General features: G+C 52.7%; 1 protein-coding gene across 8 annotated transcripts in view; it reads left to right on the plus strand.

The window, feature by feature from the left end:
- PXDN (peroxidasin) overlaps window positions 1–16,445 on the plus strand; it is a 112,332-nt gene that overhangs the window by 79,686 nt on the left and 16,201 nt on the right. For all 8 annotated transcript variants that reach the window (XM_045369895.3, XM_074012482.1, XM_074012479.1 and 5 more), the window contains 6 exons: window positions 789–947; window positions 2,362–2,474; window positions 3,501–3,657; window positions 9,809–9,917; window positions 10,526–10,683; window positions 14,938–16,441. In XM_045369895.3, coding sequence (XP_045225830.2) covers window positions 789–947; window positions 2,362–2,474; window positions 3,501–3,657; window positions 9,809–9,917; window positions 10,526–10,683; window positions 14,938–16,441 — 2,200 coding nt within the window. The remainder of the gene's footprint in view (window positions 1–788; window positions 948–2,361; window positions 2,475–3,500; window positions 3,658–9,808; window positions 9,918–10,525; window positions 10,684–14,937; window positions 16,442–16,445) is intronic.

Below are 16,445 nucleotides of genomic sequence, written 5' to 3' on the forward strand. Positions count from 1 at the left end.
CTGGGCACGTTACTGCTAGAGGCACAGCCTGGATGGGGGTTGGGATGAGGGCAGGAGCTGAAACTGCCGGAGAAGGAGCTACACAGACCTCCTGGTTCCTGTCCTGGGATGCAGGCAGTGGCCCTGAGACCTCCTGTCCACTCCAGCTTGCACCAAATGGCCAGCCCATCCCTTCATCCCTCTGAGGGGCCCCACCCAGGAGTCTTTGGGAAGGAGGCCTGTGCCTGCATCACACGCCCTGGACTCCCCTTTTCTCAGGCAGTTATGGGCGGAACAGAAGAGACTTATCCCCAAAAGGAACGTGCTGGGGCCTCACTTGACTCTTCATCAGCTCCAGCACTCAGTCCTCTCCCTGGTTCTCCCAGCTGGTCATCCGCCCCCTCAGACCCCCCGAGTCCCCACGTCTTCCTGGCTCCCTGCCCTGCCATCCGCCCCCCTAGAGCCCCCCAGTCCCCACGTCTTCCTGGCTCCCTGCCCTGGTTCTCCCAGCTGGCCATCCACCCCCACTAGAGCCCCCCGAGTTCCCACATCTTCCTGGCTCCCTGTGTAATGCTTTTCCCTCTGTTCTCTGCCCCTGTCAACCCCTCTCTCTTGAGTTACGGGTGTGGGGACATTCAGGTATCACCATGGTGTCTGCTGGGGAGTCAAAGATTTGCTTATGCAGGGCCAGGCCAAATTATTCGGTGCCCCGACCCAGGTGGAGACAAGCGTCTGTGATGCTGTCAGTTTGAGAGCAGGAGTTCTCCATACGTCCGAGTGTCCAGTGTAATGGACCCATGCCCTTGCAGGGAGCCAGCTCTCCGTGGACCGGCGGCACCTGGTCCTGTCGTCGGGAACACTTAGAATCTCCGGGGTTGCCCTCCACGACCAGGGCCAGTACGAATGCCAGGCTGTCAACATCATCGGCTCCCAGAAGGTCGTGGCCCACTTGACTGTGCAGCCCAGAGGTAGGTGCCAGGAGGATGTGGACTGAATTGATTTTCTCAGATCAGTCATCAGGAAACACAGATTCTGCAGCTGACCTTAGTATTATTCTTCGTTATGAAGTGTTGGCTCTTCTCTCTGCATTTTATGCACCGTCATTGTGCTTGTGCCCCCAAGGTGTCTGCATAGTAGCTCATTCAATCTCTGTCCCTTTAGCTGGTGAAACCATTTGCTTATTTTTCAGTGATGGTTGTTTTGAACTTGGATAAGATTGACTTGTTAAAGTCTGTTTGGTTTTTTTCCCTTAGTTAATTAAGATTATTTTAGAAAAGGGTTGTTTCTAACTACCCTTTCTGGGGTGGTTATTTAAGTAACACAGTGTAATCAAGTCTGCCCCCAAGGCACAGACCCCAGATGATGTGTCACGAGGGCCAAATCCGGTTTCTCTCCCGTCTGCCAGCTCATCCTTGGACCCCAGCCTTCCTCTTGTCCTTTTTGGATGTTGCCTTTGCCTGTTCTCTGCAATGAGAAGGATCCCCGCAACCTCATATCCCTCCTGATAGAGTCAGCGTAGCACTGATTGTGGCCTCTGCAAGAGCGAAGGCCACTGACCCAGCCCTCGTGTTGCAGGCGTCCTGTGCTAACTCCAGTGTTAGCATGAGTGGCCCCCAGAGCAGAGCAGTCCAGGTGGCCACAGACCCTGAGCTTGTCATGGAGACCGTGGGGAGTGGGGCAGAGATGACGTGCGGGGAGGATAGGGCTGGATTTCCTTGTGTCCCTTTTGGGGATGTTCTGAGACGCTGCGGACCTCTGGAAGGGGCTTCCCCCAGCCTGTCATCAGCAGGCTGTTGACGGCTGACCTGTCCGATTGGCTCTGTGTTTCTTGGTTTTGCCCTTTGCGTCCCTGACCTAGCGGGACTCTGGGTGCCTGTGTAGAGAATGCGGGGGTGGGATTTCTGAGCAGCCCCCCAGATCCCCGCAGTCAGCCACGCTCCTGCTCTTTCAGAGGAGGAAGCTCCCCTGTTTCCTTCTCCAAGAGTGGGGCTCTCCCCAGAGCTCGTTGTCCTCCGTGGGCCCTGCGGCACAGCATATGCCTGAGATTGCCCCGCCATCAGTGAGGGGCCAGGGCTGGAGGACATGGCCGCCAGCCCGTCCTGGACCCTGTGGCTGTTTGTCTCTGAGCAGGGAAGACACTGGTTGCACTTTGCTCTCCTTGCCCTCGGAGACAGGGAGGCGGGCGGATCTTCCCTGGGACCTTTCAGGCTCCCCCGCCCTGTGCAGAGGCCGCTGGGAGGCAGGGAAAGGGCCCATTCTGAAACTGACTGCGAGCTGCCAGCATCTCTGGGTGGGCCTGATGGAGGGCAGGGAATTTTGTTCTTCTGAAGTTTTCTGATGTGATTGACTCGTTTTCCTGGATTATCTACATCTGCCTTCCAGTCACCCCAGTGTTTGCCAGCATTCCCAGCGACACAACGGTGGAGGTGGGCGCCAATGTGCAGCTCCCATGCAGCTCCCAGGGCGAGCCCGAGCCAGCCATCACCTGGAACAAGGTAGGTGGGCCGATGCCCGAGCCAGCCACCACCCAGATACAAGATAGACGGGCTGGCGCCCACACCACCCACCACCTGGAACAAGGTAGGCAGGGCAGTGCCCATGCCCCAGCCTCCCCTCTGCTGTGGGGTGTGATGGGCTGGACAGCTGCTGCCTGCCCACTTCCTCTACAGACTTTCTGTAGCAGAAAGAAAAACATTCAGATCGTAAGCCTTGAGGTTTCTCAGGGCATCCTTACTAATAAGAACAAAACAAACTTGGAGCATTCCATTTTTTTAATCTTTTCCGTAACAAAAGCAAAGAATAACCCTCTTACAGAACTACGGTCTCATCATCAATGAGGAAGGGTTTACATTGTTATTTCATTTCTTTGCTGTTTTTATTAAGCTCAATAGGAAGATGTGGGCAGCACTCACACACCATGACCCGTGTTTCTGTGAAATCCCTCCCGGGAGCACAGGGCCGGCCGCGCTGGTCCTCACAGAAGGAGAGTGCTCAGCGGAGACGGTCCCGTCCTCCACCGCATCCCTGCACTCCCTGTGAATCTCTGTGTCCTTTCCTTCCTCGCCGCACACACTCCAGGCATCTGCTCTTGCTCCTGCCTCAGCTGGGAGGTCACCTGCCCCTCTGTGTCTGCCTCTGAATCCTTCTTTGCCCTTGGACCAATGCCCTCTCTTTCTGAGACACTCCTAGGTCTCTTTGTAGGGCCCCCTACCATGGCGGGTGTCTAAGGGAGTCATCATTGGTGCCACTTCTCCTTATTGTGGAAAATCATCCTTGCCTCAAGCTATCAAGCTCTGTTCTCCTGAAGAATGAGATGTGGAAAGAGTTTATCTCGCCAGCTTGGCACTGGAAGAACTGACCATGTCTCCTTCCCTTCCCAGGCCTGGATGGATCCGAGCACAGCCTGGGAGCTTCTCCATTTGCAAATCCTAACAAATGTCTCCCCTCCCCCAACCCTAGGTCAGACAACTTCTGCTTCTTAGTCTTATTTCTATTACTGTTTTCATTCTGTTTTGCTCCAGGATGGGGTTCAGGTGACAGAAAGCGGAAAATTTCACATCAGCCCTGAGGGATTCTTGACCATCAATGACGTTGGCCCTGCAGACGCAGGCCGCTATGAGTGTGTAGCCCGGAACACCATTGGGTCGGCCTCGGTGAGCATGGTGCTCAGTGTGAACGGTAAGATGCTACATGCCCACATCTACCCACGTGGTATCCACAAAGAAAGCCAGCAGGCCCCTAGTGCAGTCCCAGGCCCATTGGCTTAGGCTGTTCAGAATTATTCAGAAGACAGAGCACCTGTGATTCCCAGGTGGGGACACTCTCCTGGTGCATAGCCAGGCTGTTCGCCAGCCCTTCCCCTCCACTCAGGCACCTGCAGGCCCTGCTGCCCATCCACTGGGCAGAGCTTTGTCCTGCAGCCCGTCCACTGGGCAACGCCTTACCCTGCAGCCCGTCCACTGGGCAGAGGTTTGCTCTCGGGTCGTCCGCATCTGTCCAGAAATGACCAGGTGTAATTTACAGTTATAATTTGGCAAATGTGGTTGCTTGATGAGATTCCGATTCCTTAGCTGTGGTGTCTCTCTCCCCGGGCTGTGGCCAGGAATGCTCCGGAAGCATCTTTCAGTGGGAACCTCTAGGTGCTTGTAGGCAGCCTTACCTAGATCCAGTCAGTGCTCCTAGAGCCGTCCTGACTCCATGCCTGCATCTGCCTGTTTGCATCCTGGTCCCCCCACCGCTTCCATCCCACTCACCCCGAGGCCCTTGGCACCTTGTCTGGGTTCTTATAACAGAGGCCCGGGTCGCTCTGGCCCCTCTTTCTCAACCCACAGACTCAGTGATGCCCGTCGTGTGTCCCTGACCCTTCTCCGTGTCTCCTGTGGCCACCAGGGTGACACTCACACCCTTTAGCTTTGCATGGAGTCTTTATGATGTGACCCAAACCTGCATCTCATCAGTGGTGTGTTCCCACTCCAGCTCTGTCCCCCTAGAGTTAACAGCACTCTGAGAACGTGCACAAACCCCTTCACGGGGTAAAGGACCCTCTGGCCATCACCCCACTCCCCGCGGGCACTGGCCCTCCCCCTGGGCCTCCACTGTGACTCTGTTTTTGCCTTTTCCACTCTCGTCGTGACTGATCCGCCTTCTCCATGGGACTTGTTAACAGACAAGAAGAGTGACCCCCCTCAGTGCCGTGAACATGGCAGACGTAAATGTGAACCGTAATGGAATTCTGAAAAAAGACTTTTCAGAATTATTTAGGAAAAGTCTTAAGTGACCTTATTTTCCCATTATATGTAGAGTGTGAGATGTAAAGTTGATGTAAAATTAAGTGTAAAATTAAGTTGATGAAACTTAAAAACTAGTAGATTATTTTAAATTAATATTTGTTTTTTGCTTGGAACAATGCCACCTTAACATGAATTAACTACATCTGAAATTTAATCTTCCACCCATAATTCCATCCCCCCAAAATATCATCATTAATATTGTGGTTGGATTTCTTTTCTTTTTATAAAAAGATAGATAAAGAAATGCTTTTGGATTAGTTTTCTGGGATCATTGCTTGTAGAAAAACAAATTCCACTTAAACCATTAATAAGAATGAAATATTAGAGTCATAAAATTATGTAAAATGGTATGACTTATCTACCTATTGGCATAAAAATATTGCATTCCAAAAATTAGTCAATTTGAGCTCTGAGATACACACAAAAGTAGGTTTCTGCCTAGCTGAAATTCTTTTTAGCCATTTGATTTGTCCACGTGTACCTTCCTCAAATATGTAAAATAGCCGACGAGCTCACCTAATCCATGTGCCTGTGATGTTTGTTAGCGGTGAAGTAAATGAGGCTGGAGGTGTCCATCCATAGCTGGGTGTGAACACATGTTGTAAGAAGGTGGTTCAGAAGGGCCCTGGGTTGACCCAGTTACACCGATAGTCGCCGCCGCTTGGTCATTCATTCAGCAAATGCCTTCGTGGGCTGGACTCTGTCCTCAGTGCTGAGCCAGGTGTGCCAGGCGCTCGGCTCCATGGAGTTAGATCCTGAGATGAATAAGAAGCAGTGAGATGAGCTCACAGTCACACTCAGATAGTGAGGAGTCCACGAGAAACCGCAGGGCAAGGCATGGGTCAGAGTGGGAAGCAGAGGGGGTCAGCACTCGCCTGAGTATTGAATTCTGAGCAGAAGGAGCCACGGGAGATGAGGGGGCAGCCTGGTCGGGGAGAGTAGAGGGGTGGGGTTCTGGGGTCAGAATGAGCCCAATGCCGAGGGGGTGGGGAGCACAGGGCTGGGGCAGTTCTCGGGGTGCTGGTGCTGACCGGGCTGCAGAGTTCGACTGTCCTTGCGGACATACCAGGATGCCATGAGGAAGTTCCCAGCAGGGAGCACCGCGAGCTGGTCTGCTTTCCTAAGACTCGGCTTGGGTTGTGGATAAAGTGTCCGGGATGAGGTATCGGGAAGGACAGCAGAGAGTGCCTGGCCAAGTGGGAGAAGGAGTGCCTGCATCCGGGCGCACAGCTGGGCTCTGCAGGGCCAGTCCCTGGGCAGGCGGCCAACAGCAGATCTGAGGGGCCTGGCAATAGTTGGCTCGCACTGTGGGGTGACTGCTGGGCTTTGCCAGTGTCACTGATTGAGACCCAGAAACAGTTGGGGAGAAGCCAGCCTGGGGGAAGAGGCGATGGAGGAGTCCTGTTTGAGCATGGAAAAGGGAAAAGCCTGGATTGGGTGGTTAGAGGCACGAAGTGAACTGCAGGGAGAGGTCAGGACGATGGTGTCAAGTTGGGAATGTTAAGACAACAGCGTGAAATGGAACCACACAGGGAGATGCTGCGGAGGACCGGAACACCTGGTCACTGGGCTGGAGCTCCAGCATCAGAGGCCTGGCGGGCAAGGCAGAATGATCATAAAGACACTGACAGTGGACGCATGCAGAGACGGTAACAGAGAGCAAGGGTAGGACTGACCTGACTCAGAGAGAGAGAGAGAGTGCGAGAGCCCACAGCTGAAGAGGAGTGCTCAGGAGGAAGAGACCAGGAGAAAGCAGATCACAGTGAGGAGCAGGTCCCAGTGAGGAGAGGGCAGGTCCCAGTGAGGAGGGGGCAGGTCCCTGTCAGGAAGGGACTAGGTCTCAGTCAGGAGTGGGCAGGTTTCAGTCAGGAGTGGGCAGGTTTCAGTCAGGAGGGGGCAGGTTTCAGTCAGGAGTGGGCAGGTTTCAGTCAGGAGGGGGCAGGTTTCAGTCAGGAGGGGGCAGGTTCTTGTCAGGAGGGGGCAGGTTCTTGTCAGGAGGGGGAAGGTTTCACACAGGAGGGGCTGGTGCCTGTCAGGAGTGGGCAGGTCGCTGTCAAGAGAGGGTAGTTCTTTGTCAGGAGGGGGCAGGTCCCTGTTAGGAGGGAGCTGCTTTCAGTCAGCAGGGGCCAGGTTTTAGGCAGGACGGGGCAGGTCTCAGTCAGGAGTTGGCAGGTTTCAGTCAGGTTGGGGCTGGTTTCTGTCAGGAGGGGGCTGTTCCCAGTCTGGAGGTGACAGGTTTCTGTCAGGAGGAAGAGTAAGTTTCAGTCAGGAGGGGGCTGGTTTATGTCAGGAGGGGGCAGGTCCCAGTCAGGAGGGGGCACGTTTCTGTCAGGAGGAAGTAGATCCCAGCCAGGAGGGGGCAGGTCCCTGTCGGGAGGGGGCAGGTCCCAGTTAGGAGTTGGCGGGTTTCAGTCAGGTTGGGGCAGGTCCCTGTCAGGAGAGGGCACGTTTCTGTCAGGAGGAAGTAGAGCCCAGCCAGGACGGGGCAGGTCCCAGTCAGGAGAGGACAGGTCTCAGGAGAGGACAGGTTTCAGTCAGGTTGGGGCTGGTTTCTGTCAGGAGGGGGCTGTTCCCAGTCTGGAGGTGACAGGTTCCAGTCAGGAGAGAGTAAGTTTCAGTCAGGAGGGGGCAGATCTCAGTCGGGTGGGGGGCAGGTCCCTGCCCAGTCAGGAGGGGTTAGGTTGCAGTTTAAAGAGTGCATGTCCCTGTCAGCAGGGGGCAGGTCCCTGTCATCAGGGGGTAGGTTTTAGTCAGGAGAGGGCAGTTCTCAGTCAGAGGGGGTAGATCCCAGTCAGGAGGGGACAGGTCTGAGGCAGGAGGGGATAGCTTCCGGTCAGGAAGGGGTAGGCCCCTGTCCGAAGGGGGCATGTTTCAGTCAGGAGGGGGCAGGTTCCTGTCAGGGGGCAGGTCCCAGTCAGGATGGGGCAGATTTCAGTCAGGAGTATGCAGGCCCTGTCATGAGGGGACCCATTTTATTCAGGAGGGGACAGGTTTCAGGCAGGAGGGGACAGGTCCCTGTCAGGAAGTGGCAGGTTTCAGTCAGGAGGGGGCAACTTTCTGTCGGGAGAGGGCAGGTCTCTGTCAAGAGGGGGCAGGTCCCCATGGAGGGCTGTGTCCCAGCAGCCAAGTGAAAGAAGCCTTTTTGTAAGGGTGTGTTGAGCTGTGTCAGCGTCTGTCAAAAGATTGCATATGTTGAAGAAAAATGAAATCAACTTTGGATTTATTGGGGTTCATGTCATTGCGTGAGATGGTTAGAGCTGTTTTATCACTAAAAATAAAAGTTGGTTGGAATTAGTTTATAGTATTTGGTAAAATATCAACTAGGGACTTAGTATTAAGCAGAAAAGAATGACAAGAGGGAACCAGAAAGAGGGCAGTAACTTTAGGGGTAGATAAGGTGTGCGATTGTGTGTGTACATGTTTCTGTGTTTGGTTTGATGTGTTTGTGTATGTTGTGTGTTTATGTGGTGTTTGGGGGGTGTGTGTGTTGTGTGGTATGTGTACGTGTGTGTTTATATAGTGTGATGAGTATGTGTGGTGTGCTATGGTGTGGCATGTGTAGTATGTATCTGTGTGTATAGTGTCGTGTGTATTTGTATGTTTGGTGGACTGTGTGTGTTATTTATAATGTGCTGGGTGTGTTGTATTTGTGTGGTGTGTATGTGTGTTTGATGTGTGTGTGGTGTGTATCTGAGTGTAGTGTGATGGATGTATGATTTTTGTGTGTATCTGTATGTATAATCTTCTGTGTGTGTGGTGCATATTTCTGTGTGTGGTGTGCGTGTCATGTCCTATGTGTGGTGTGTGTCTGTGTTTAATGTGCTATGTAGGTGGGATATGTCAGGAGGGAGTAGGTCCCTGTCCGAAGGGGGCATGTTTCAGTCAGGAGAAGGCAGGTTTCTGTCAGGAGAAGGCAGGTTCCTGTCAGGAGGGGCAGATCCCAGTAAGGAGGGGGCAGATCCCTGTCAGGAGGGGACAGGTTTCAGTCAGGTGGGGGCAGGTTTCTGTCAGGAGGGGCAGGTGTGTGTGTGTGGTGTCTGTGTGTCTGTGTATAATGTGCAGTGTGTGGTGGGTACCTCTGGTGTATGTGTACAATGTGATTTGTGTGTGGTGTATGTGTGTTTGTGTGTACAATGTGATGTGTGTGTATAAAGTGTGTGTGGTGTGTGGGTATAATGTGATTTGTGTGTGTATAATGTGCTATGTGTGTGGTGCATGTGTGATATGTATCTGTGTAGTGTGTGTGTGATGTGTTATGTGTGGCGTGGCGTGTGTCTGTATATAATGTTCTGTGTAGGTGGTATATGTGTTTCTGTGTATATAATGTGGTGTATGTGTGGTATGTGTTTGTGTGTATAATGTGATATGTGTGTATAATGTGCTGTGTGTATGGTATGTGTGTGGTATGGATCTGTGTGTGGCATGCATGTAATGTGCTACGTATAGTGTGTGTGTGTCTCTGTATAATGTTTTATGTAGGTGCTGTGTGTGCTTTTGTGTGTATAATGTGATTTTGTGTATGTGATGTGTGGTGTGTGTGAGGAAGGAGTTGCCCTGTGTAATGATACAAATCCACAGGCAAGAAGATGGGATCATGGAGGCAGCAGATCTTTAAAGAGGGGAGCGGGTTAGGATCCCAGAGTCCAGGGAGGCTGTGGCCCTTGATGAGAGGAATGGATGAGATCTGCTGGACCCTGAGGTGTCCCCACAGACATCTTGTCCGCTCAGCTGGCCACACAGGGAGGCCTCAGTCCACACCTCCCATGTAGTATAAGATCTTCCATGCTTCATGTTATAACTACTTCCTGTCTTCTTAGGTATAACATGATTTCAAAAGCTAAAGTCTGTAATTTTCATGCTGTCTGACAACAGCTTCTAGTAGAATTTGTGAGAAAATAATTTGAGTTTGGATTTGAAAAATAGAAATAACATTTGGAGAAAAGTATGCCTTGTGGCTAAATGATGTAGTGTCTAGACATCATTTTATGAGTAATTGTGTAGTATTTTTCCTGGTAATACGCGACTTTGTATTTTCCTAGTTCCTGACGTCAGTCGAAATGGAGATCCATTTGTAGCTACCTCCATTGTGGAAGCGATTGCGACTGTTGACAGAGCTATAAACTCAACCCGAACACATTTGTTTGACAGGTATCACGGGGCTGTAAACACGCTGACCCTCAAATTACAGAGCTTTAGGGTGAAGGTGGGAGTGACTAAAGAATGCATGCAGTTATAGTATATGAATTTTGATTTGATTATCTGATGACCAAAATGTTTAATTTAAAAATCATGAACAACATGGGCACCAGTTTTCTGGGGGTTGAAATAACAGAAGGATGTGTGCTTTTCAAATAGAATTTGGCTGTGATCCATAACCAAAACATTCTTTGAAAATTTCAACTCATTCCTTTGGCTTATGACTCCATGATTTGGCAAAAACAAATAGTTTAAAAGTCATTAGTGTATTTGTTCATGTTGCTGATCCCAAAGCAGTTTTTCTGCCTCTTATTTGAAATGCAATATCTGCGATTTTCTCTATTGACTTAATTAATTATCTGTTTTTAGTGTCTTCCGGTTTTTGTCTGTTTTGTTTTTGTTTTGTTGCCTCCACTCCGGATGAGGAAGGTATAGTACATTATGTTGTAGAAAGTAGCTGTAGAAATATTAATAGCAATGATTATATTTTTGGATACTGTGAATTTTATCTTCAGTAATCTGTTTCATTCTTCCTTTTTTTCTCCCTAAACTCTGGTTAGCCGTCCTCGTTCTCCAAATGATTTGCTGGCCTTGTTCCGGTATCCGAGGGATCCTTACACGGTTGAACAGGCCCGGGCAGGAGAAATCTTTGAACGGACATTGCAGCTCATTCAGGAGCACGTGCAGCACGGCTTGATGGTCGACCTCAACGGGACAAGTCAGTACCAAAGCCTTTTCCTTCCTCCTCCATGGCCTGAGTAATGGGGTTGAACATGCCACAGTTAAGTCACATTCCTAGGGAAGAGTTCCAGCACTTTCTTTCCCACTGTGCTTATGAACTGTGAAATTATTTCCTTAAACTGTGAGTCCTCTTGAGCCCTACAGCCCTGTCACTGTCACTTTGGTTTAATAGGAATCTCTGGGGGACATGAAGTCCCTTGGAGTGCTGGTCAGGCTACAGCAGGTCCACCTGGCCAGGGTGGGTTATCCAAGCCCAGTCTCTCTGCAACAAATGAGCCGTAAGGGAGGACTTGGCAGCGTGCTTGCTCCCTGAGTGACGCTGTGTCCTGGGAATGCGGCGCCATGCGTATTAGGAGGGCTGTTTCTGAAGAGTCCCTGGTCTGTGAAACCAGCTGATGAGATCACCTCGGGCTGGTGTGGAGATGCTGTTGGGGGAGGTATGTCCCCCACTCACGCTGCTCTGGCACTTTGCCATTGCCCAGTAAAGAACAGATGCCTTTACATGTCATTATTGTCCTTGCTGGTAGTTGTACTATTGATGAACCCGTAGAGGACCCTGACTTTCTTATGTAAAATCATCATTTTGAGCAGCAGCTGGTTACTCACAGTTCTGTGCATGCGCGCACACACACACACGCACACACACACACACAGAGCACGGAGGAGAATGCAACAGTAGCTGTCCCTGTGGGATGAAAGAACTGCCTTATAATTTTTCAGTTTTCCAAATTGTTTTCAATGAGCATATCTTTTACGATTAGAGCAAAAAATATTCTTCAAGGGTTGAATGAAGGAGGCGTGGAATTTTGAGACCTGTAGGGTAATTTATCCCCGTCTTCGGAGTAAAGTGTTGCTCTGAGCCAGCCCCAACCTGTTAGGTTTTGGAGCCCTGTTGGTGCTGAAGCCCAGGCACCAGCCAATGCAAAACTGCGCATTCCACAGCTCCTGCTTCCCAGTCCTCGCCTGGCCTCTTGTGGTTGGGGGCGGGGCGGGGCAGGGCAGGAAATACTGGGTTGGAGGCCTCTCAATGTTTCTGCTTTTCTTGATGGATGAAACTCCATCCTCGCCTCCCAGGCACATTCTTGGGGAGATGCATCAGAGCCCATTTTGTTATTTCAACAAGTGTTTATTTGGCACTTTGTGCTTGTCAGGTGCAGGGGGAGACTAGGGTGAGAGGCACCAGGCATGTAGGGTCCCAGCCCCTTCCCAAGTCCCTGGTGCCAGTCTCCTGGTAGAAAGGCCATGTTCTCTTCTCCAGAGAATGAAGAGGGAAGTTACTAAGTGTAATTTCTTGCTACTCCCTACCTTTCTTCATTTAGTTACAGGATCAGATCTTTAAACATTACTGTGGCAGCTCAGTAAGTGGGTTCTGCTGCCACCACAGAAATAAAGCCATCTGGAAACGTCTCCTCGAAGCCAGGCTGTTGGAAGTTGTTCCTTGTGAGGAATTGCATGTCCATTGTGTGTCATTACATGCCAATTATAGAAAGATTTAGACCGAGGGGGCTGGGCGCTGTGGCTCACGCCTGTAATCCCAGCACTTCGGGAGGCTGAGGCGGGCTCACGAGGTCAGGAGATTGAGACTGTGCTGGCTTACACGGTGAAACCCTGTCTCTACTAAAAATACTAAAAATGCAAAAGAAAAAAAAAATTGGCTGGGCGTGGTGGCAGGCGCCTGTAGTCCCAGCTACTTGGGAGGTTGAGGCAGGAGAATGGCGTGAACCCAGGAGGCGGAGCTTGCAGTGAGGCGAGATCGCACCACTGCACTCCAGTCTGGGCGACAGAGCGAGACTCCATCTCAAAAAAAAAAAAAAAAAAAAAAAAAAGGTTTGGACTCAGAGAAAGGCAGAAAGGAAAAAGTAAAATCACCCTAACAATGTGAATCATTTTATACCTTTGCTGTTTACCTGAGCAGCAGTTAGATGCACATGCAGGCACTCATTTCTTCACTTACTCATTCCACCTGCCTGTCAGGGCACACCCTCTATGCCAGTCACTGTCCCGGGCCGGGGCCTACAGCCACAAAAAGAAGAAATAAAAACCTCAGCCCTCAAAGATCAAACGGTCCAGAGAAATGCAGATGGGAAACCAGAGAGAGGTCCCTGCATATAAGAAGCCCCAGCAAGTGACCCAGAGAGAAACAGCAGGTGGGAGGTGGGTGGCGCCCTGGGTGGGATGGGGTGCTGTTTCCCATGGGCAAAGGTGACATGTGAGCGGGAACCCCACAAGGGTGAGGGGGCCTCCCTGGAGCATCTGAGGGGACCACACATGCAGAGGCTTGGAGGTGTGGCACATCTGGGCATAGTGGAACAGCAGGTGGTCAGTGTGGCTGGAAAGGGGGTGGGGAAGGGCTGATAAAGACAGGGATATTTGTGCTCCACCAGAAAGGGCCTGGGAGCGAATATAAGGATGTGTCATTGGCTCTGTATGAAATGGGAACCTTAGGGTTTCCTGCAGAGAAGTAACATGGTTTCATGCATTTTAAAGCATCGGGCTGGGTGACCACCTGCGTGGGGTGAGGACAGACGTGGGCTAACCAGCCCTGGGAAACTGGGGCCAGGGTCGGTGCCACCTGCTCTGGTTGGCAGGTCTGGTCTGCCTCTGAACCAATGGCCAATGCCACGGAAAAAGTGAACATTCTGGAGGAAAGCCTGGAGACCAGCCCCGCAGCCCTGCCAGGCATTTGGGAGGAAGCGCTTTTCCTCCTGGCGCTCTGCTTTCTTGGCTCTGTGGATGTTCAAGATTGATAATTCTGTGGGACTTCCTAAGAGTCGCTATGAAAATAGGGCCAGATGTTTCAGCTCACTGTTTCAGCCTCTGGGAAAAGTCAGAACAGAACCAGGGGCTGAGGGGAGCCTGGGGTTCATGTTCCCCACACAGACCTTTCCCACCCAACACACCAGGGTGTGTGTTTCTGACTTACTCTCCCCAGCCTGGAAAATGCCTCACTTCCAATTCTTTGCATTCTTATGTGGATGTTATGCACACCGCTCCCCCACAGAAAAGGGGCTGTCTCTTGTTTGCTTTAAAGGTGTCCATAGTGATACCTGTGATCTTGACAAGCAGAAACGGGCTAGAGAAACTCTAGAAAAAAGAGGCATTGATGGCTTGGAACTCTGTGAGTGTCTGCACACGCGAAAGTGTGAGTGTGATCTGTAAGCATGTTTGCATGTGTGTGCATGTGTTGAGTGGTAAACATTTAAGTGTGCATGTGTGTGTGCATGTGTAGCTTTTCAGCAGGCATGGCATGTGCCTGGAAAGGAGGAGTGTTGAGGAAGGTGAAGGCCTAGGATGTATGAATATGTGGGGGAAGCACTTTGGCGAACACAGATCTGATGTGTCTGACCCCAGGACGTGGAGTCGCTGTTGCTTGGAGCAGGTGTCTTGAAGGCGAAGACTAGGAGCTGAACTTAGGAAGAGCTCTGTGGAGTGATGGCCCAGGCTACCATGTTTGGAATTTCTTCTGTAGCTAGTGGGCAAAGAAGGAAGGTCTCTTAGCAAGAAGATGACCTAGCCAGAGTCTGCGAGGCTCATGGGAGGGCATGCTTGCTGTGGGGAGGGTGTGTGTGTGCATGGCTTCCACCAGGCAGGAGGCCCTTCTGGAATTGAAGGCCAGTGCCATGGAAATCAGTCCCAGGATTCTGCCAGAAGAATGGAGAGGAGGGCACGGGGGCTAGGAACATTTTGGAGGCAGTGGGAAAAGAAGTGGCGATCTTTTGGACATTGGGGGAAGAGAGCATGAAGCCTCAGTGGACCGAGATGTACAGCAACAGGTGTGTAAGGAAATGCCCTGCTCGGCAGCATGTGGAGACCGATGGCGTGCACTCGGGTGGAGGTGTGGTGACTGTCTCTTCCGCAGGGCGTTTAAAGTGAAGTTGGAGCAGCGTCAGCCTGGACTGGTGAACATGGGTCGGGCTCCATCAGTTAGGGGTCTCCCAGAGAAGAGCTGCTGGTTGAAACCATGAGACTGCTGAGTGTGGAGGGGAGACAGGGCCCAGAAACTGGGGCTGTGGAGAGAACACCTGTGTTTAGGGCTGGAGGAGGGGAGGAGCAGTTTTACCAAATAGGAGGTGAGCAGGTTTCCAGCAGGAAGGGCTGGTTGCATGGCGCACAACAGGTTTCATGAGCTGGGGGTAGATAGCCCCATGTCAGCGGCAGAGGTGCCAAGGGGTACCAGGCTGTCACGTCCTCCAGGGGAATTGAGTGCCATCTTGCTTTTCTCCATGCCCAGGTTACCACTACAACGACCTGGTGTCTCCGCAGTACCTGAACCTCATCGCAAACTTGTCGGGCTGCACCGCCCACCGGCGCGTGAACAACTGCTCCGACATGTGCTTCCACCAGAAGTACCGGACGCACGACGGCACCTGCAACAACCTGCAGCACCCCATGTGGGGCGCCTCGCTGACCGCCTTCGAGCGCCTGCTGAAGTCCGTGTACGAGAACGGCTTCAACACCCCTCGGGGCATCAACCCCCACCGACTGTACAACGGGCACGCCCTCCCCATGCCGCGCCTGGTATCCACCACCCTGATCGGGACGGAGACCGTCACACCCGACGAGCAGTTCACCCACATGCTGATGCAGTGGGGCCAGTTCCTGGACCACGACCTAGACTCCACGGTGGTGGCCCTGAGCCAGGCACGCTTCTCCGACGGACAGCACTGCAGCTCCGTGTGCAGCAACGACCCCCCCTGCTTCTCTGTCATGATCCCCCCCAATGACTCCCGCGCCAGGAGCGGGGCCCGCTGCATGTTCTTCGTGCGCTCCAGCCCCGTGTGCGGCAGCGGCATGACTTCGCTGCTCATGAACTCCGTGTACCCGCGGGAGCAGATCAACCAGCTCACCTCCTACATCGACGCCTCCAACGTGTACGGCAGCACGGAGCACGAGGCCCGCAGCATACGTGACCTGGCCAGCCACCGCGGCCTGCTGCGGCAGGGCATCGTGCAGCGGTCCGGGAAGCCGCTGCTCCCCTTCGCCGCCGGGCCGCCCACCGAGTGCATGCGGGACGAGAACGAGAGCCCCATCCCCTGCTTCCTGGCCGGGGACCACCGCGCCAACGAGCAGCTGGGCCTGACCAGCATGCACACGCTGTGGTTCCGCGAGCACAACCGCGTCGCCGCGGAGCTGCTCAAGCTGAACCCGCACTGGGACGGCGACACCATCTACTACGAGACCAGGAAGATCGTGGGCGCGGAGATCCAGCACATCACCTACCAGCATTGGCTCCCGAAGATCCTGGGGGAGGTGGGCATGAGGACGCTGGGAGAGTACCAGGGCTACGACCCCGGCATCAATGCTGGCATCTTCAACGCCTTCGCCACCGCTGCCTTCAGGTTTGGCCACACGCTGGTCAACCCACTGCTTTACCGGCTGGACGAGAACTTCCAGCCGCTTGCACAGGGTCACCTCCCCCTCCACAAAGCGTTCTTCTCTCCCTTCCGGATTGTGAACGAGGGCGGCATCGACCCGCTTCTCAGGGGGCTGTTCGGGGTGGCGGGGAAGATGCGTGTGCCCTCGCAGCTGCTGAACACGGAGCTCACGGAGCGGCTGTTCTCCATGGCACACACGGTGGCTCTGGACCTGGCGGCCATCAACATCCAGCGCGGCCGGGACCACGGGATCCCGCCCTACCACGACTACAGGGTCTACTGCAACTTGTCGGCGGCACACACGTTCGAGGACCTGAAAAATGAGATAAAAAACCCTGAGATCCGGGAGAAACTGAAAAGGTGA

The sequence above is a fragment of the Macaca fascicularis genome, chromosome 13 (assembly GCF_037993035.2).
Source record: "Macaca fascicularis isolate 582-1 chromosome 13, T2T-MFA8v1.1".
In the NCBI taxonomy this organism is placed as follows: Eukaryota; Metazoa; Chordata; class Mammalia; order Primates; family Cercopithecidae; genus Macaca; species Macaca fascicularis.